Raw genomic sequence first — 21,826 nt, forward strand, 5'->3', positions numbered from 1 at the left:
GTGCATGGCCCTGGGGCAAAGGCATCACTCCGCATCCTCCCTGTCCCAATGTGATGTGACACATCAGCCCAGATGTTCCAGGCACTTAAAGGGACGGCGCCCTCAAATCAGCGGCTTCTTGTGCCTGCGCTTTTTGTTGGGGTGCTCTCACCTCCTTCCCTCCCTTTGCACTCAGCCCCCTGAAATCCTGGACCCTCAGGTTGAACTTCTGATGCTTGTGTCTGTCCCTGGGGTCCCCCTACACTTTCCTAGTCCCCTGGGCACACTCCCCCAGAGAGGCTTTTCTGGAAGTAAGGGGCTTTAGGAGACATCTGTCTTCCCTCCTGAACCTGCCCCCACGTGCAAGCCCCAATGAGATGTGTCTTGAGCCAAGGGCAGCAAAGAAGGGCTGAGCTGGAGAAGGGCCAGGCCTCTGCGTCCCTTCTTCTTGTGGGAGAGGGAGGAAGAGATGCAAGAAAATGCGTTTATGGGCTGGGGGTCATTGTCAGAGCTCATCATCGTGGCTGCCGAGTTTGTTTTCTCTTCTCTAGAGTTTTCAGTCTCCTGAGAGTTGTCTCGTGCGTGTGTGCGTGTGTGTGTGTGTACAGTATGTACATGTGTGTGTCCTTCTGCTCCTGCAAAGCGTTTGAGTCATAACAATAGCTCATCCCAGCCTGATGTCAAGGCCAATTTCCGCTCCCAGCTTAATGGCTTCATGCCGTGGGACACTAGCTTTCTCCACTCCCCAAGCCCTCTGTCACCTCCACGAGCCAGTTGCTCTCCAGAAAGCAGTTGTGGTTGAACGCAAAAGGCCTGTTAGGTAAGCCAGCCATGAGGAGGCAGCTTCAGGCAGCAGATCGCCCCAGAGCAGGCCCCAGACCCAGGTCGGCAGAGTGTCTGGGTAGCAAGTGCAGTCCCCGCTGACGGGTATCCAGGCAGTCCTTCAGCACAGCAGAATTTGCTCGCCCAAGGCCACTGGCAGGTAACAGAGAGAGAGTGGCAGTGAGGAGGCTGATGGGCCTTGTAATTGAATCTATAATAAACTAATTACAGGGAGACTTGCAGAAGAGAATGTTTCCCCTTCTTTTGAGCAAATAGTTAGGGACAATGATATAATGTTAGCGATCACCTAGGTTGCTCAGAAATAAAATCCAGAGAGGTGAAGTGACTGTCCATGGTCACACAGCAGAACCTGGGACAAGAGGGGAGCTCTTCTACCCTCAGGCCAGTGCTTGTTCCACTATATGGGTGGTTTTCAAAGGTTTTATTTTTGTAAGCAGGGGAATCTTCCCCTGCGCCCCCAGATGGAAGTGGGGGGTGATCAAGATGGAGTGAAACTGCGCAAGACATGAAACAGATCGAGGTGGTCCTGCTGTCTCTGAGGTGGGTGAGGGTCCCAGAACCCTTCCCGCCTTACCTCTTTCAATGCAGTTCTTGGGGCACTTCTGGGACCCTAAGGCTTTAGGGCGCTGTCCGAAAATCCCGACACTGATCAGAACAATAGTAAGCCCTCAGCACGTGCCAGTGTCCATGAGATCTTGGGCATTCTTCTAAGGGCTTGACATGTGGTAGCCCATTTCATCTCCAAAAAGCCCTGTGAGAGCCGACAGCAGTGGAGCTGCAGGACCCGTCAGCCTCTTTGCAGAGCTCCCTCCTCTCTGCGTCCCGGTGAACAGCTTCTCCTGGCACCTGAGGTGAACAGCTTCTTGTGGCACCTGGGCTCTTAGAGTGGATCTTTGCTAGCAGAGGGGGACTTCTTGTGCACACACCCGGCTCCACCTGGATAGTCGTGTCCTTGCACCCTAGCTCAGCTCCTCCCCCTCTTTCTCCTTTTTTCCATTTCACATTCCAGCCTCTCCCTTTCCTGGAGGGCGTGGAGAAGGCGCGGCTCCCCCATTGGGATTTTCAGTCTTGCAGAACCCACAGCCAGCCTTGCTGGTCTCATCTAAAGGCAAACTGGTGGCCTGTGGGTCAGATGCAGCCTGAAGATGTGTTCTGTTTGGCGTATGCGACTGTTCCAGTTACTGTTAATGCAGAGCAAACTCTTCTAAACACAACCATTTTATTATGCTTCTGGATTCTATGGGTCTCAGGAATTTGAATAGAGCACAGAAAAATGGCTTGTTTCTGCTCTCACCTGGGAAGACTTGAAGGCGGGGGGTGACTCAATAGCTGGGGCCTGGAATCATCTGGATCATCCTCACTCACTTGTCTGGTGGTTACTGCTGGCTGTCAGCTGGGATCTCATCTGGGCCGTCAGCCAGCACACCTTTGTATGGCTTCTCCATGTGGGATAATTTGGGTTTCCTTCCAAGATGGCAGCCAAGGCAAGATGAAGCATCCCAAGAGAACCAGGTGGAAACTACATGAGCTTTTATGACTGTATTAGTTTCCTAGGGCTCCCGTAACAAAATACCACAAACCGGGTGACTTAAACAACAGAAATTTACTGTCTCGCTGTTCTGGAGGCCAGAAGTCCAAAATCGAGGTATGGGCAGGGTTGGTTCCTTCTGAGGGTTGTGAGGGAGAACCTTTCCCATGCCTCTCTCTGAGCTTCCCGTAGCCTCAGGCAGTCCTAGGCTTGTAGATGCACGCTCTAATCCTCTCTCTTCACGTGGTGGTCTCCCTGTGTCTTCACATCTTTCCTCTGTGAGTGTCTGTCTCTGTGTCCAAATTTCCCCTTTTTATAAGGACACCAATCGCATTGGATTGGAGCCCACCCTAAAGACCTCACCTCAACTTGATCATCTGTAAAGACCCTGTTTTCAAATAAGGTCATACTCACAGGTATTAGGGGTTAAGACTTCAACCTCTTCTGTGGGTACACAACTCAACCCATAACAATGATCTAGCCTTGAAAGTCACATAGCATCACTTCTGCTGTGGTCACAAGCCCCCGCCCTGCCCAGATTCCAAGGGAGGGAACATCGACTCCACCTTTCCATGGGAGGAGTGTCCAAGTTATGTTATAAGAAGGGCACATGAGATGGGTGATATTGTTGCAATCATTTTTGGAAGATACCATCTGCTGCAACGATGCTTAAAATCTTTCCATATTTTCGGTTGCTACTATTTAAGCATAAGGGAGATTTACATTAAATTTGGATTTCTGAGAAGAATCAGAAGAACCTGGCAACATGAGGCTCTCACTTCCCCATGGCAGCGGTCGGTGAGAGCTGCCCCTCTTAGATGTTGACCCCCTTCCGGGGTCTCTCTTCTCTTGAGGTCCAGGGTCGGTTGCTGTCTAGTCACTGTGCTGCATGGCTGTTATCTCCCTCACACTCAGCCTGCTTCTCTCCTGTATGTCCTCGCCGCCCGCTCCTGGGGTCTCTGAGGTTGTCCCCTCTGGTCCAGGCTGTGCAGAAGACGCTTGCTAGGGCAGCACCCCAGGAAGTCCCCCTGAGGTGAAGTCAAGGTGTCATGACTGGAACAACTCCACCCCCATCCCAAGAGCCGACGAGAAGACAACAGAAATGATCCGACCTCTGATTCATGGCCCCAGCGTCTGCAGGACTGGTCTAGGCAGGAGGACGAGGCCGGACAAGCACAGGCAGCTGGCTGATTACAGAGGGCAGGGTGAGGTGGGGGCGGGGAGGTGAGCTGGAAAACTGCAAACAGATGTGGTCATATCCACCCTCGCTGGCCACACCAGTTCCCTGCCTCCGTCTGCCCCGCCCCCTCAGATCTCCTTCCAAGAAATGACATGGGGGCCACTTCTGAGGTGGCGTCCCTGACTTCCTGCCATTCCCATCCATCCACGTCTTCTAGAGACTTCCATGATCTTCTCTGCTATTGGCCAATGCCTTCACAACACACGCCACTAGAGTAAACAGTGCCAAGCTTGCTGACCATATTTCAATGTCATCCTGGAGCCTTGAACTAGAGCAATAATTTTCTCCCCAGGAGAGACAGTGGAACAGAAGCAGTCCAGGACCGGGAGTCAGGGAAGGAGTTCTAGTTCTGTGTCCACGCGGGAGTCGGGGCAGGTCCCTTCACCTGCAGGAGCTCTCTTTAAGCTGGGACACATGGTGTTTTGGCTGCCACAGTCCCCAGGCATTGGGCATATCACTGGAGACCCTGGCCCTGTCCCCTCGGGCAGCTTCCTCAGCCTCTCTGTGTTTCAGCTCCTGCCTTTGTAAGAATGAATTAATTTCTTCAAAGTGCTTAGGAAAGTGTCTGGCTAAGTGTGAGCTATGGTTCATACTTATGGGTGTCCTTGATTGCATTGGGGTTTTCTCCATCTGGCATTGTTGTGCTGTCAGGTCCTAGAAGTTGGGGAATGTGGAGCCTTGCCTTGCAAGGGTCTGTGGTCCAGGCACCCGGATAGCAGCCTGCCCAGCCTCCCCACGTACCAGGCACTGTATCAGGCCCAGAAAGCAGACAAGTCCTGCCTCCATCCACTCGCAGGCCGGCTGCGCCCCCTCTGCTCCCAGATCTCAATGAACCCAGCGCTCTCCAGACCCCCTGCACTTCCCCAGCAGCAGCCACAAAGGCGGAAGGCCCCCAGAAGGAGTTCCGGTCACCAGCATCTGCGATTAATATTTTGCAGGTTGGTGGCAGTGCGGCTTTTTCCTGACCTCAGGGAATGACTGTTGTTTGGCTCTCGTTAGAAAGGTGGAAACAATTTAAGGAGGGGGGAGGTTGGGGAGAAACAGGAAAACAAGCATCCCGTAGTTGCCAGTTTAATGCAGGGCTGGCTGGCACTTTTCTCCAGAAATCTCAGACTGCTGGGGGAGGAGCGGAAGGGAGGCTCGACCGAGGCCTGGGGGGTGCGTGGTCCTGGGATCCTGCCAGCCTGGCGAGTCTATTGAACTAAACTCCCAGAGATAAGAGTCACAGTGGAGCTCCAAAGAGAGTTCATTACTCCTTCCCGAGGGCATAATAAATTACCGTGAATGGGGTGTCTGAGACCAACAAAATTCTCCAGTTCTGGAGGTTGGAGGTCCAAAAGCAAGGTGTGGGCAGGGCCGCTCTTCCTCTGTCGGCCCCAGAGAAGGCTCCTTCCTTGCCTCCTTGGGTTTCTCAGAACGGCAATCCTTGGCGTTCCTTGGCTTGTGGACGTATCGCTCCAATCTCTGACTCTGTCTTCACGTGGACTTCTCCTCTGTGTGTTTCTGTGTCCCCTCCTCCTCTTATAAGGACAGGAGTCATTGGATCTGGGGCCCACCCTCATATCCAGCATGACCTCATCTTAACTAATTACACCTACAATGACTCTACTTCTAAATAACATCACAGCCTGGGGTTCCAGAAGAATGTGAATTTTGGGGGCACACAATTCAACCTACTACAGTACCCTCGGACGCCTTATCTTGGGGTCACACCGGAACCCCACAGAGGTTCCAGCAAGTGTGGACTTGACCAGAAGCCCCTTTAGTCCAGGGGTCTAAACTCCACCTGGTTTTTGTGTGGCCCATGAGCTAAGAATGAGCAAACTCCACCTGGTTTTTGTGTGACCCATGAGCTAAGAATGATTTTTACATTTTAAAATGATTCAGAAAAAAATAAAAACCAGAATGATATTTCGTTACCCATGAAAATTATTCAAAATTCTAATTTCAGTGTCCATAAATAAAACTTGTTTGGAACACAGCCACACACCCTCATTTATGTATCGTTTTTGGCTGCTTCCACTAGAACAGAGACTGTGCAGCCAGAAAAGCCTGAAATATTTACTATCCGGCTCTTTAGGGAAAATTGGTGCCCACCCCTGGGGCCGTGGCTATCCTGAAACAATGTTTCCTGCCTGGCCTGCACCGCCCACATGTAAAGGCCTCTCCAGGTGTCCAGGTCTTCTCCTCTGGGTGGAGCAGTGTCTGAAGCCTGGGTGAACGCTGCTTGGTGGTTACCATAGGGCCCACTGTGCAGCCAGGCACGCCTGGGTCCAATCCTGGCTCTGGCGCTTAGCCAGCCGGCAGGTCCCTTCACTTCTCCATGTCTAAGTGTCCTTATCTGTTAAATGAGGAGGAGGTGAAATTTCTGCATCGTGGGGCTTCTCTGAGGATTAACAAAGCTGCAAAAAGGCCTTCATCACAGTGCTGGGTGTGGTTCGTGCTCAACAAAGTTCAGCTCTCGCCATTGTTGTCCTGTGGCTCTAGCAGATGCAGGCGGTTGCAAGCAACAGAAAGTCAAAGACTTTTGAAATTTTCTAATATGCCAGAAAATCCCACCTATTCTGGTGAAAGCTCCCAGCCAGGCTTTTCGGGTCTAAATCCACTCTATCAACACTGAGAACAGAGTAGGAGGAGAGCCTATCATCGGCCTTGGGTCTAAGACTGGAAGTTTCCATGGGGATAGCAACATCAGAAGGCACAGGTGAGCACCTCTGTGGATTGCTGGCGCGCAGGAGACCCTCCTGTCCACATTCCCCCTTGCTCTGCACCCCTGGGGAGGCTGGTCTGTAGGGACTGCACCCCAGGGCCCTCTGACTTCCCACTGAGCTTTGACCATAAGGAGCCCAGATGGGAGAGTGGAGGATGGAAGGAGAACCAAGTCCAGGTGGGAGGATGGTGATCGTCTAGCTGCCAACCTGCCCCTGGGCGGCGTCCCTCTCTCCATCCAGCCTCCTCTGTCTGCAGGCTCCACTTCCTCCTCCTCCTCCATTTGCCATGTCAGGCCTGGGGTAGTAATGGCATCCTGCTGTCCCTAACCCTGGGCTCTGTAGTATCCCCTGAAGCTCCCTAATGCCTTACCACACCGTGGTGAGTGGTCTCTTTATGAAATCCTCCCCGAATGATCCTAATCCGAGTGTGCCGCTGCCTTCCAGCGTGACCGACACTCCAAAAGGCAGGTGTGGCTCTCCCACCAGAGACACTTCACATTTCTAAGATTCAGAGGTTTCCTACGGACCCAATTTCCAACCAGGAGGAGTCCCGAGGCCGGGTAGAGCAGGACCTGGTAAGGGAGTGGAAGCCGGCACTGAATGAGCCGGAATTGTGCCTAAAGCCAGAAGTTCTTGGATGATTCCACCTAAATGGCATTTTATCCACGAACAATGGCAATAATCCCTTACGTGTGTAGAGCGTTGTATGGCTTACAAATTGTGCTTGCATGTAATCTCCCTTCTAATACCTTCTTTTCTTGGAGGGATACAGAGCAGTTTTTAGCATCCCCATTTTCTGGAGGAAGAAACTGAGGTTCAGAAAGTTTTGCATGAGCCCCCACATCTGGCGGACAGTTAGATTTTGAGGCAGGTGGCTGATTTAGCAAGTAAAAAATAGAGGATGCCATTTGAATTTCAGAGGATGCATTTGAATTTCAAATAACAACAAATTATGTTTTAGAATAAATATGTCCCACACAGAATTTGGTTTGTGTTTTCTCCAGCGGCCCTAACTTGAACCCGGGTTTCCCGTGTCCAAGGCCTGTGTTCCCTGCTATATCAACTATGCTGACCAGCAAGATTCCTGAAGATAGCCTTGCACCAGCCAGGATTTCCCCTAAGTTTCTACCAAATGTCACAAACAATCCATCAGTCGTGGGGTGTGGGCGTGGAGATGGGTGAGAGAGATCCTATAGGAGGATGTGTTTCTTCTTCTCTCAGGCAAATCTATTAACAAGACTCCCTCCAAAGCAAAAATCTATGCAGGGCAGTGTCCTGCAGACATGAGTGGGTGTATCCTGGAGCCCTCAGGAGGGAGAATGGGCCTCGAGTCGCAGGACACAGGGTCTGAGAAAGCACTAACAGAGATGAGCTTCCCTCTGAACTTGGGGTCACAGTATCCCATCCTGGCTGAGGCAGAACCGAGCAGGACATCCAGTGCTGGAAGGAACTCGACTTGCTGTTTCCTCCACGCCACCCCCCGAGTCCCAAATCACAGCTTGCGTCCAACATGGCGGTCCCAGGGCCTACCTGTAGGAGGGGTTTGGGGCTGGGCCCTGCCCCCACTATCAAGTATCACTCATCAATAGAGGGATCAGATAATTTACTGAGCAAAGTGAAAGGGAGCATTATTAATAATTACACCGGGACCCTACGTGTAAAGCAGGACCTTTGGTGACCCTATTCATCAGCCGCTTCACCTGGGCCCCACAAGGAGCTGCTGAGCAGATCCCAAAGCCTTCAAGACCGTGTTGCTGCAGGCGGTTGGAGCAGAGGGGCAGATGGGTCAGCCCAGCCCCTCATTATTCTGTAGCTCCACCCCCGAGCTGCGTGTTGAATGAAGGCCACCAGGAGGGGCCCTCCTGTTCAGTTCAGAGTCAGGTTGGTATTAGACTGGGTCCATGTCTATACAGCCAGCCTGCAGGGCAGACTCCAGGGGGTCATGGCCAAGGGTGTCATCCAGATCCTTGGAGCAATGGGCGATGTTCTTTGGGTTTTGACCCCCTGTGCCCTCTCGGGTAACCCAGGCCCTGGCTGAAGTTCTGGTTAAGTAGTAATAAAACCCCAACCCAAAGGGCCTGGTTGACTTGGACGGTCAACGTTAAGAAGAAAGTGAACCAAACGCTGTTTGGTTATTTCCATTTCCTTGCCCATGGTACCACTTAGTTTTTGAGCAATAGGGGCTGTACAGCCCCAACAGCCCCAAAGAGGAAGTGGGAAGGTCTCCTGATTTCCTTGGAGCCTCTCAGGGCCGGCATTCGAGAAGGTGGTTGCAGCATGTGCTAGGAGCCTTGGGGCAGGCGGTGGGGGCAGTCCATCTTGAGTCTGATGGAGCCAATGGGCCTGACCACCCTGGAGCTGGCCCACCCAAGGCCTCTCCTCACCTTCTTACACTGCACCTTAACAGAAGCTCCTCCGTAACCCATAGCCTCCCAAGCCAGCTTCTGCAGGGAATCCTCCGTGCCAGAAGCTGGGATGTCAAAAAGAGAAATAGCAGCCGCTTTCTCCATCTGTTGACTCCAGCCAAACCTCATTGTCAAAGTACTTTGCCATTAAGATGGGGAACCTGAAAAAAAGCAGCTCCGATGGTTCTAGACCTGCCCCTCTGCGTGCAGGACAGAGAAACTGGGGTGGGGAGGGATCATTGGAGGACCCTTCTGAAGGTCACCTCTATCTAGGAGATTATTTCCCTATGCTTTGTTCCCTGAGTCTGATGTTGGAAAAGGCAGAAGTTGGACCCATTCCACAGATGAGGTCGTGGAGGCTGGTAGAGGTTGAACTCAAGTTTAAGCTGGAATTTGTGGGAACCCAGGTCTGCCAACCCTATGCTCTTTTTGGTTAGCCTCTCCAACCGAGTGCTTTCCCATTTGGTAGCTCTGGGAGCTTTAAGAAAAGAAATCCCACTGAGTTCCGAGATGCTTCTTCATGTGTTCCAGGCGAGATTACCTTTTCTCGGTGGGAGGGAGGGCTATGTGGAATCTAAACCGGGGCGTGGTATCACACCCACTTGTCTCCTTGGCTTTTTGCAAAGCGCCTTCCCTCCCCTCCCCCCCATCCTTCTCAGCAGATTGACTTTCCTCTTTTTTTTTTTTTGGTGTCAGCATTGTCTTTTTTTTTCCCTGGTGTATTTGACTGGTAATAGAGCTGGAGACAGCCAAAGTCCACGCCCACTGGCCACAGGTAGGGAGGGGCCGATCTGGGATTAGAAATGAATGAGGAAGAAGATTGGAATCAAAGAATACAACGAGGCTTCTCCCAGGTCGAGAACAAACCTGCTTCAACCACCAGAAACACAAGCCTTTGATAGTCAAAGCCCTTCCTTTCAAATCCCATTATTTTCTTTGATCTTTCCACAGTTCCCCTGAGAAAACTAAGAGGCACTGTAAGTCTCATAGTTTGCAAGTGGGTATTCTAGAGCCAGTACCCACTCTGCTGACTCCAGTTCTGGAATGTCTTCCATGTGACTACTCTTTGATCAAACATCCTCAAATCAGTTGGAGTGGAGTTGCATCTAATGTGGGGGTTGGGTTCCAAATTTCGTGTAATACAAAGATTACGTGTAGTCAAAATTACCCTTGAAAAACCCCTTAATCACCTTGAGAACTGGTCATACGGTACAGTATGCTTGGTTCGTACTGTAATATATGCAGGAGAAGCTCTCTTATCTGACCTCCACTTAACCAACAAGCCATATCCATGGTTCCCTATATTCCGTCTGCACAGCATGCAGATGCCTATGGTCCCCTGAACGCTGCAGACTCATAGCCTGCTTTCTGTGATGCCCATACGCTTCTGCTTCCACTGAATCGAGTCGTATGTTTACAAAGAGTCAACTATCACTGTTCCCAAACTTGTTTATGCCAGTTGTACTTTTTATAGTAATTACATAATTTAATGAACTATGATGTAAGTGGATAAAATAAGAGTGCAAAAGGAGAATAGTCATTTCTTTGAAAATCACATCAAATGCTTTGGAAAAGGAAGGCTTTGATAAACGAAATTTGCAAAAATGAAAGAGTGTGTTGAATTGATCATGGACAAGACCTGCAAAATATTAGGGAAAAATGAGAAAATCCAGGATTCTGCTCTTCCATTAATCCGTAATTCCTCCCCTGGAAAACTGAGATTCCCTGTGTTCGCCTGGCTGTCGCTCCCGTTTTGGGGACAGCAGTTAGCCCTGTGACTTCACTCCTCTTAGGGATCTGAGAAGAGTACTTGATTTTTCAGTTCATCCAGCTTTTTACTTGTTGTTGGGACAAAGTGGCAACTTCCAACTTCCTTACACGCTGGACCGGAAACCGGAAGACCTCAATCCATCATTTCTAAGAATTTTTGCTTTACTTTAAAGAGATAGTAACTGGAAGTCACTGATGATGCATTATACATGTGATTTATGTAAGAAAGACAATAAGGAACTCTATCCATTGAGCCCCTTCTCAAAAAGGGAAAATGCTAAGACTCAACACTAACAGATTAGTAAATGAATGTATATTTGTGTGTCCTAAGTAAAAATAAAGTGTGTAAGGTACACACATACATATATATTTAAATTCCCTTAATTATGTTTTCATTAGTTGACAGCCTCTGTATGAATAAATGTCTGACGTACATTACACAATAACGTAGATGCTGTGAACTAAGTGTACTCACTGGGAGGCATTACATGTACTATTCAAATCATTTCCCCTTCGCCCTCTGTCTTATTTGAATCCATCTCACTTAATTTGCGTGAGAGAAATGTGGTGCATTGTAACACCACCGTACTCATCAATTCAGTGATGCAAGCGCTGACTCTAGACCTGGGGGATTAACCGGGTTAGATGCACCAAACACCACAGTGGTTCTCGTGACATCAAGCCACTAGGATCTGAGGGGCTGGCTTTGTAAAATTAAAACAGAAATGGACCAGGAACTTGCCTTCCTGTATCAGAGAGGCGGCATTTGTCTCTAGACTGCTGTCGTACAAATTCTGCCCTTCCTAATTCTCAAGGGCAAACTGCTTCAATTCTCCCTGATCCAGTTTCCCTCCTCGGGGTTGTCACAAGGATGCCGTGAGTTAATCAATGAACATTGCCTGGCACAGGGTGAATGCCCTACGCGTGTTAGCTATGGCTCTTATGATTATCATTTATTGTTATCTTTTCCCCTCTAATTTGACATAATCTGATAGGGTCTTATCCTAAAGGTGTAAAATAAATAGTGCCTTTCACATGAAGGCACAGGTGTCCACTTACCTACAAATTAAGAAAGCAAATGAGTTGGACCCTTGACTCCCTGCAAAAGCACAGCCTGGCTGACGATGGGCGTCCGGAGAGCAGATTGCATGAGCATGGTGTGGGGGTGGGGGTCCCCATTTACCTTCCAGGGAGGAGAAGAATGACGATTGCTTCAGAACTCCAAAAAAAAAGTTTATTTATAAAATACTGACAAGTTTGACAGGACATGGGACTTCTCGTGGTATATAGTTCAAATCAATTTCTTTCTTACCTTTCATTTAAAAAATAAACCTGCTAACAAGCTATATGACATATAGATATATATTTTTTTCTTACAGACAGACACCTGCCATAACGAATACTCTCCCCATAATTTTTCATTATATCATTTAAATCAAAAAATAAAGATTTGTGTTGGTTTTTGTTTTTGGAGTCTATTGTGTGTAAAGAAAGGTAACATGTTTAAATGCTTTTGGTTATTCTTGTGGAAACAAAGAGAAGGAGGGTGGTCCCAAGAGGGCACCTGTGCTCAAGGTGGTGGTCAGGGTTGCCACTGGGCGGGACTATACAGAGGCACTGGGGGGCGGGTGGCTGCTGCTCACATGGCCCCCCCTCCCCCTCCCACCCTCCAGCCCCTCACCCAGTGTGGGCACCTTCAGATGTGCACCATGGAAGGTGAGGGAAGTCCCTGCCCAGAGTGGGCTTTGGGGAGGCTGTGGCACCTTTAAAGCTCTGCCCAGGGAGGTATGGGCAGAAAGAAGGCCTCGAGGCAGCCTGCACCAGGGCGGGGCAGCCAGAAGTGTCCTTGTTCCCTCTGAATCCTGGCAGTGTCAGGTGGGGGGCCAGAAGGAGGCAGCCTGGGTTTGCAAACTCCCTGGAGTCCTGGGAGGAAGGTGCATCTGGAACCCAGAGCAGCTTTGGGTTCGTCTTGGCAGTCTGGGTGCGGAGCTGATGCGAACACTGGAGGCACGGCCAGGAGGGGGAAGGGTGGCCAGGAGGGGGAAGGGTGGCCCTGACGTGCCAGGTGTAGGCTGCTGGGTACGACACCAGGAGAGTTCCCGAGGGCACAACGAGGCAAAGCTAGAGGTGCCAGGTGGCGAGCATCCTGGTGTGAATCTGCTTCGGGTGCAGTCACATGGACAACTCAGGGAGGCTCCCAGTTCCCCAAGGGTTGGGCCCACCACATCCTTCCAGTGCGGCCAGATATCTGGACCAGGGCTGGGCACCTCCACTGCCCCAGCAGAAATGTAAACAAGGGCAAAGAGATGTCCTCTTAGAAATCCAGGGCTCCCCAGCCGGAGACCTGGGCTTCCAGACGTGACCGGGACAGTGGAGGCAACATTTCAGACGGGTGGGTGTGGATGGAGGGTGAGACCCTCACCTCGGGCTCTGGTTTGCAGGGTCCTCGCCCTCTCAGACAACAGATCCCAGTGGTGCCCAAGTGGCAGTGACTCAGGCTGCCTGTGCCTCACAGAGGGACAACTCAAGCCATCGGAGGGAGTCACAAGAGGCTCTTTACTAGCACACAAGCGGATGTGCATTCTGTGCATTTCTGTATCTGTGCGCGCACGTGTGAGCCCAGGTGTGCATGGGCGCCATCACAAGCGTGCACGTGTGCGTCAGCACGGTGGAGGGAGCGTGTGGGGAGGGGAGGATGAACATCTTAGTGTGCCAGATGATTCATAAAGGCGAAGGAAATGTGGCCTCATGTGCTGCAGTATACACACACACACACACAATGTTTTTACTCATCCCCGCTTCCCACCCCCCCAGATCCCTATCTGGGCTGGGCTAAAATAATTCCCTAACGCAAACTGGGAACTTCCTTAAATGGTTAAACACACAGCAGAGAGGGAAAAGGATGGGATTGTTTAAAAAAAGAAGATGAGAGGAAAGGAAAGAGGAAGTGCAGCGGGATCCCCTGCGGGCGGCCCTGGATGTGCTGCCTCCCCGGGGCCAGATGTGCGCAGGGCAGAACCTCGCGTGCGTGCGTGCTCCTCTGGGGGAAAGAGCGTTTCCTTCCAGACCCCTTAGTGGAGAAGCTGCTGTTTGGACCCCAGAGCTGGGTCAGCCTGTCTGCTGAGCCGTCTTCCGACTTCTCCCCATCACGTTCCCTGGCTGTCTGCACACGGCGGGAAGAGCCACGGCCCGGGGTGCCCTTTCCTCAGGCCCCGGCCCTGCTTCCATCCCAGTCACCTGATTTGGGGCCAGTAGGGAGGGGTACAGGTCCTCTCTTTCCTTAGTTCCACTCAGGTCTCCCCTAACTGTAATCCTCACCCCCCAAAATAGGGCACCGCCCCCTCCCAGGCAGGGCCAGCAGTGCCCGCTGCTCCGCAACCCCAGTGCTGAACTGAATGTGCCCTGCGGGTCCCTCTCCTCTCCCAGAGGAAGCCATCCATCCCCAAACGTGGGGGTGGGCCACTGCGCAGGGCTGCTGGGGGCACCCAGGGGGCACAGGACAGCCCAGGGAATGAGATGGAAAGGCTCCTCCCTCAACCGTTGCATCTGGAAGTCTTGAGCCGATGGGCAGATCCAGGCCACCAGAGTGGCTTTTTAAAGAACATTGCTTGGAGCAGATTGTGTGTGTGTCAAAGCTCTGCCTCCCATCAGTAATTCTTGTCCCTGGGTCCCATCTGACCTGCTCCTCCTGGCCGGCCAGGCTGTGCATCTCGGGAGCTGTGCCTGGTGCGGATGAGGCCCCTCCCTGCTCTGAGCCCTGGCTCGGCTGAGCCGAGCCTGGAAAACGTTACTGGGGGCTGGGATGGTCTTTGTCTCTTTGTAAACGGGGTGCTGAGCTGATCTGGCAACCTCTGGGAGCTCTGGCCTCTGGACCAGGGCCTTGGCCGTCCCTCTGGTGTCCTGTCCCTCTGTGATTAGGAGGCAGTGAGTTTCCGAGGTGTGGGTTGAGAGCGAGGGGGACACAGATCTGAAAGTTAGTGCCCTGTCTGGTCAGGAGGACCCTTAGGGATTTCTCTTACAGAGGATCCCTGGACCCTTGTCTCTGCAAGTGCATGGGGTAGTGTGTGTATGTGTGTGCGTGTGTGTGTGTGTGTGTGTGTGTGTGGCAGAGGAGGATGTCTCTCTGAGGAGAGGGGTGTGTCTGCCTCGGCAATCCCTCTGGGGCTCCCCAGCCCCAGGCGAGCTGAATTTCCTTGTCTAAATGGCTCCCTTTTCCTCTTCCCTGAAGGAAGGGGCAGGTGGTATCTGAATTAGAAGACAAGGAAAAGTCAAAGCTTCCTTCTTAGGTTCCTGACTTCCCGCTTTACGCCCCGTGAAGCCTGGCCAGCGTCCCTGCCTCTGTTCCCGAGTTCATCTCTCCCAGTCTGTGCTCAGGAAAGTGAATTCAAGTAAAGGGAAGGCTGGGCTCAGTGGTGGGGGGGACTCTCCTGCACCCTGAGGGGTTTTCTTCCTGGGATTCACAATAAAAAAGCATGTTAGGAACAAGGAGCTGGCTGGGCAAATTCTCACCCTTTAGTTGTTTTCCTTTTTCTAAATAAACCAAATGCTTGGCGGAGAAGTTGAGCAAGGGAGGGGGGAGTGGAGGGTGAGGAGCAGGGCAGGGGGCGAGCAGGGCCATCCATGGCAGCCAGCGATGCACGGTGCGGAGGTGGGAGGGTGCGGAGAGAGGAGGTCAGGTGGGCTCCCATGGACGCCCATCCTTACACAGCATCAGCCAGCACTGGGCCCAGGGCTCCACACATGCCCGAAGGGGGCAGCTGGCTGGATGTCTGGAAGCTTCTTCTCCCCTCAGCCATGCCTGCCTTACAGCCCTCCAGTCCTTTCCCTTCTCTCTCTCTCTCCAGGGACCCCACCCACTCTGTGTCCACCGCAGCCGCTCCCCCAACTCTGTGCTGTCTCGAAGGAGCAGCGAAACCCACAATCTTGAGGCCGACCAACCATTGGCCACACATTGTTCTCTCATGGTTTTCTTCTCCCTCCTTCTCAACGCCGGCTTTGCTGGCCCTGGAATCTCTGGAAAAATAAACTCAGGAGGTGAAAAGTTGACTTGGTTTCGTGGTGTTTTTGTTTTCTGGCAGGCGGTGGGGGGAGTGCTGGAGGGGGAGTTGGGGGCCATTTTTCTTTCTTTTTCCTCTTCCAACGTCAAACAAATGATGAAAATCCTGCTATAGGAGCCCGGGAGCCGGGGGCTAGGCTGCTGGGGGGCCGGTAGAGGGTGCTTTGCTGACTCGGGGGGTTAGGGGGGTTTTGGGGTGTTGGGGTCCGACTGGCCTTGGGCCGAAAGAGGCTGCCCTGCTGGGCGCTGCCGCTGTTGGCGATGGTGGCGTGGTCCGGCTCGCCCGAGTCGCTCTCCGTGTAGCTGTACGCCTGGGCCCGCGAGATGCCCTTCTGCTGCCTGCGCCACGAGTTGTAGTACGTGGGGTCGCTGATGTAGTGGTTGACGAAAGAGTGGGCCTTCTGGTGGTTTGGGTCGACCTCGTACTCACTGTCGCTTCCCTGAGAGGACAGAGAATGGGGGTGTCAGTGGCCCCGTGAGAACAGGTCCTCGTGGTCGGGGCTGGGAGGCACAGAGCTCTGTGGTTTGAACCTCTTCCAAGCCCTGGACTCGGGGCGCCTCAGCCCCTCTCTGCCGAGGGGGCGTAACAGCCTCTCACGCCCACCTCTGCTCCCTTCAGAGCACACCACGGACGCAAAGTGTCTGCCACGGTGTTGGCACACAGCATGACATGAATCCACAGACTTGAGTTCTAAATTTTTTAAAATCGAGGTGAAATTTGTAAAACGTAAAGTTAACCATCTAAAAACGTGGCATTTAGTACATTCACAAAGTTGTGCAACCGTCACCTCTGTTTAGTCCCCAAACACTTTCATCCCCCCAAACAAAAACACTGTCCCCATTGTCACTCCCCATTCTTTCCTGAGCCCCCTGCCCACCCCCTGCCCCGGCAACCACCAATCCACTTTCTTTTTTTATGGATCTACTTATTCTGGGTAGTTCATACAAATGGAATCATCCAATATGTGACTTTGGTGTCTGACTTCTTCCACTTAGCAGACTGTTTCTGAGGTGGAATTAATCATGCTACTTTATTTTCTATATTTCCGATGCTTCGACATCTGGGGCCCTGATGCCCTGGAGGGAGCACCCCCCCGCCCCCCCGGCCCCAGCCAGAGGTTCATCACTTCTCAGAGACGGTAAGTGGACTTTCCTGTCCAGAGCTTACACCCACCACCTCCTCTAACGGGCTCTCACTCACTGACCCACAATCCCCTGTCCCCAGTCACCCCTGGGCCAGGTACCAGACAACTGGGGGCAGCTGCATCGCAAAGCCTGTGGAATTTATTCAAAGTAGCCCGCTTCCCCTGCCCACCTTTCCTGTGGAAACCACAATAAAGGATCCTCCTTACATCTTCCTCCTGCTCCCTCCGCCTCCTGACCCACCCTGGTGCCTCCCCACCTGGCCCTTCTTGGGAACAGGGACAAACCATCTTTTCAATGGTAATCGTCTCCTGATCTGTGGGCCTCACCAGACCTGAATAATAACAGAACCAACATTTCAAAACAGAGGCTCATGCACCATCTACTGAGTTCCAATCTTGGTCCAGCCTCTGACATTGTGTGACTGGGGCCAAAGCCAGGGCCAGATTAGAAGACCTTTTGAGGCTCCTGGCGCTGAACCAAGGCTGCTGCTCACCCTTTGTGATCCAGCATAAAAAAGCAACACACAGTTACAAAATAAGCACGAGGAAAATATCAACACAAGTTCTCAATTTTCACAGGATGATGGCCCTGAAGCTTTTTAAAAGAAGTATAACCTATTACATTATTCTCAAAATTGTTGGTACTTTGGTGTCCTCGGCATGCGCTTCATCTGCCTATCAGGGAAATCAGCACAAGACAGGAGGCAATCTGGGTTGTCAAATAAAATAGCGTTCAGATCTGAACGGCGGAGCTAAAAATATCGGGCGCCCCTCCCCCACCCCAAGCTCCCAGCCCTGTTTTGAGAACTAATAAGACAACAGATGGGAACGCCCTCAGAACTCTCTGGAAGAGATGCACTCTGATTTTACTGAAAAGTACACGCTCAACAAAATACAGCCCTGCAGACCCTGCTCAGGCGGCCTCATCTCTGCCCAGCTAATGCACGTGCGCAGGCAGTAAGTTTTATCAACCTGAGTAAAACATACTTTGCGGAAAAAAACTGCAGCAAGAAAACCCAGTGAGTTTAATACAAATGAGTCTGCGACCATCAGGTGTGTCCCGCTTAACAGGGAAGGAAAATGGAGAGCTGACCCAGCCCAGAGGGTCTGAGCGATGGGAGAGGTAACATCCGCTTGTTCTCAGGAAGGCAAAGTCCTTTACGGCATCTGGACCCTCAAGAGAAGCAGGGACGATGTAGAGAACTGTCAAGATACCAGCTCGCGAGCGAGCGGGCGCTCTGCCAGACAGCAGGAAATGCTGACTCGCACTCCGGCATTTAATCTTCACACCTCCGTGCTGTAGCTACTGCTGGTTACATGGGTACTGATGGGAACATCAGCCCAAAGAGATGAGAGCTTTTTGCCCAAGGAAATGATGAGTTGGGCTTGAACTCAGATCTGCCTGATTTTCCAAAGCCCACACATGCGCTTAACTCCTACACTCCTGCCTGGGGGTCACAAGATGGGAGTGAGAGCCCCTCTGCCCTCCCCGGGGGTGGGGGGGTTAACTCTCCCTAGTGGATCAGCTCATTTACGTGGTCTGGCCCCTCCCCTCCTCCTCCTCACCCCTCCACAGCCCCGCTGCTCTCCTTACCACCACGCCACCCGGCAGACACCCCCAGGACCTCAATCTTCTTGGCAGGCAGAGCTGGCTGCCCAAGACAATGGAAAGTCCCTCACTTGGTCTCCCCATGACGCAATGCAGCACAATACAAGCCCCTTTCTTTGCCTACTGCCCAGCTGCTGGCCCAGGAGGGAACAAAGGGGCCGCACAGACCAGAGGGCTCCATATGCCAAGAGCAGGGCGGGGGCTGCTGGGTGGGCACCTGATGCCTGGGGCCGCGGTGAGGCTGCCCCAGAGGCAGAAGTCTGAGGGAGGTGTGGTGGATGCCACGGGGCAGGAGGCCGGAGGTCCCGGTCCAGGAGCAGTGAGGGTCTGTGAGTGTGCGAGGTGCCCCCAGATTCCCCTACAGGTTAGGTCTCTCGGGGAGGGCACCTGATGACTGGCGGGATAGTTGCCAACACCAATGCGAGAGGTTCTAGAACTCTGGCTTCAGACTTGGGGAGGAATCCCCAAGTCAGTGCAGGCCCATCTCAGAGTGAATGAGTCTCGGGTAGGAAGTGACCGTGGCACAGTGAAGTTCCAACTCTGTCCCTTACCAGCTGAGTAAGTTTGGACCCATGACTTGGCCTCTCTGAGCCTCAGTACCTTGTCTGTAAAAGGCATAGATCTCTGCAGTGCACAGGGTAAAGTGAGCTAACGTGAGAGAATGCTGTAGAGGCATTATTAGGGAGAGAAGAGGGTGGGGCTGAGTGGGAGGGGGCCTGGAAGCCCCCCTAGGAGGGATCAGAAGGGGTCAGGGAATGGGGGAGGCTGACAGTACTCAGACAGCTGGGAAGGGAGAAGAACGTTCAGCCCCAGTCCCCCCAATCCCCTTGCCCAGAGTGAGGCAAGACGGGATGGGGAAAGGGTCTCTGTGGCCCTCCTGGGGGCGGAGATCCCAAAGCCTATTTATTCATCCAAATTATCACAGTCCCCAAACAAAGCTGCAAAGCGGCGCGGGAGGGGCAGGGAAGTTAGAGTCTGTCCCCTCCCCCAAGCTCTCCGGAGCCAAAGGAGGGGGTCTTTGCATCAGCCACAATTCTCCCGCCTCCATCTCCGTGAACATCTGTTTCTTTTCTGGGTGGGGGTGGGGTGAGAAGAGAAGAAAGAAAGCCGGGGTTGGGGGGGGAGAGGGCGGGGGCAGGCAGGGGCTCCCATTCAGGCTTTCAGCTCTCCCGGGCCTGGGTAATTGAATGCAGCTTCCCAGTAACTGCCCAGCACAAAGGGGGCCTTTCACGGGCAGTCCCGCCAGGCCGCCAGGCAATCAGGCGACTGCTTCAGCTCCCGGGCCTCTTAACAGCTCCTCAAAGCTACTCAATCAGCAATTACGGGGTCTGGGGAGCCGGGGTGCAGACTCCAGGCCAGGCAATGGGAGCCGGGAGGGGGCTAGGGAAAGGGAGGGCCCAGGAGAAAAGACCCAAACAAAAGAAGGAGCAAAGGAAAGCCTTTTGCTTTTCTGTTCGTTTCTAGAGGCAGGGACTCTTGCACCAGGCTCAGTGGACGATGGGGTGGGTGCTGTCCTGGGCTTGAGGACCCGTGTTGACACCCTGGGACCAGGCATGGCGCCCTCATTCTGTTGACTCTCACAAAGTCTGGCAGGAATGTGTTGCCCCAAATGACAGGAGGTCACCCCGTGCAGCTCCTTCGGAGCTGGAAGCTGGAGCCCCTCCCTCGTCTGGAGTCCCTCCCTCGTCTGCACTGAGTCCAGTCTGAAGCCCAGCTGTGCACTGGTCCCCTTGGACGCCAGCCGGGCCTCTCCTGCAGGGCCTGCAGCCTCCTGGGGATTAGAGGTGGGGTGGGGGCACATGCTAAGTGTCTCCCTCACTGGACAACCCCTTGAGGCACAACTTTATCAGGGATCTGGGCTCCCTGAGCTAAAACAGCTGAAATCTCCCAGGAATGTCCTTTGAAAAACGTCACCTCAGACACGATGTCACGTGTGCTAACTGTGCCCTTACAGGTCAGGTGACAGCCAATGTGCGCCTGCCCTCAGCTGTCAGAGATGCCTGTGGTCAGGGGCTTCCCAGGAGGTCACTGGGGTAGGGGGTGGGGTCGGGGTCAGCTATGGCCTCTCTCGTTCCATCTCCCCTCTGTGCCCAGGAGCTGGGCAAGGCCAGGCGGCAGCAGACGCAGCCCTCAAAGCCGGCTGGGCCTTGATTTGAATCCTTGCTGCCTGCAGTTCTGAGCTCTGTGACCAAGGGCCTGCTGTTTGACTTCTCTGAACCTCAGTTTCCCCAGCTGTTAAATGGGGGTCCTCCCACGTGCATGGTGGGACCGTTAGATGTTAACTGAGAATGTGTAAAGCGCAGAACTTGCCACATAGCACGTGCCCAAGGTGAAGCTTCGCCTCCCCTCCCTGGGCTCTCTCTGCCCTGCCTGCAGCATCTCTCTAGCTGGGCACAAGCTTGGGCCTCCCCGGCCTGTGTGGGTCAGGGTAAGGAGAAGCAGGAGATGGATGTCGCTGAATCTATTAGATGCCTGGCCTAACCTGAGGACAAGAGGCAAACCCTGAAACAAGATCGGAGACACTCAGCAGAGGGAGGGCGCTGACAGGCCACCCCCACCACTCAGCTGAATGCAAACCCGCACTACTCGCTTCCACGCTCACACTTCCAGGCCCAGCCACCTCCTCCAGGCAGCCCTCAGTGAGCCTCTGGGAGGATGTGACCTTCCTTGGGACTCCTCACAGTGCTCGATCTGTCCTCACTCTCCTCCTGAAGTTACTTACAGTGCTACCATAATATTTTAATAAGAAATGAAAACGTGATTATTTGTGCACATGTGGTCTTCCCCCATAGATCATAACACACCATAATGGAACATTCATGAGAGCCGGGCCTGCTCACCACTGCAGTTGCCATATGTGAACAGTGCCTGTACTGTTCAGGGGGCGCAGAAGGAAAGGTTGTTGAATCAATGCGACAAGGAAGGAATGAATGGGCTCCATGGATGGCAAAACCAGAGCTCACCCCTCCCAGATGCCACAAAGGGCCCGACCTGTGTGTGGTGGCCAGCTGGTGTGTAGGGGGCCCAGAGGTGGGGCCTGGGCTCGTTGTGGGGGCTCCTGGACACTCCCTTCTCCTTGTCTTTACCTGAAAACAGCTATAACGTCACCGGGCCTCCCAGGGGCCTCTGAGGATTCAGTGGTGCTGTTCTGGAACAATCCTTAGAGTCATTCCTGGCTCCTGGTAAGGGCTCCACGGATGCTCACTGTTATGACTGGGTGCTCAATAAATCTTATATGGACTCTCATTTGTCCTCTGTATTTTCTGACTTTTTCACGTACGCTTAATTCCGTTCTAATGAGCTAAGAGGGGCTGCCCAGGATGCCACAAAGAACTGAATATTGACTCGAAGAGGCCTGCCATTGGCTTGGAATTTCTCCGTTGAGATTTTCCTGAGTGATAACTGCGTGATTTTTCTACCAAACTTGGGTTCTCACTTTGAAATGAAGTTAGAAGGCAGGCCTGCTTTGTTTTCAGAAGTTCCGTCCAACAAGCCACCGGCTCTTTAAACCTCAGCCTCTGTGTGTCCCCCTGTCAGGGA

The 21,826-nt window shown here is 52.8% G+C and overlaps 1 protein-coding gene across 2 annotated transcripts in view; it reads right to left on the reverse strand.

Moving 5' to 3' along the window:
- Positions 1–11,714: 11,714 nt before the first annotated feature.
- SDK2 (sidekick cell adhesion molecule 2) overlaps positions 11,715–21,826 on the reverse strand; it is a 273,296-nt gene continuing 263,184 nt past the window's right edge. For both annotated transcript variants that reach the window (XM_046677439.1, XM_046677438.1), the window contains one exon: positions 11,715–15,972. In XM_046677439.1, the coding sequence (XP_046533395.1) occupies positions 15,619–15,972 (354 nt within the window). In that variant the 3' untranslated portion in view covers positions 11,715–15,618. The remainder of the gene's footprint in view (positions 15,973–21,826) is intronic.

This window comes from Equus quagga, chromosome 11 (assembly GCF_021613505.1).
Source record: "Equus quagga isolate Etosha38 chromosome 11, UCLA_HA_Equagga_1.0, whole genome shotgun sequence".
In the NCBI taxonomy this organism is placed as follows: Eukaryota; Metazoa; Chordata; class Mammalia; order Perissodactyla; family Equidae; genus Equus; species Equus quagga.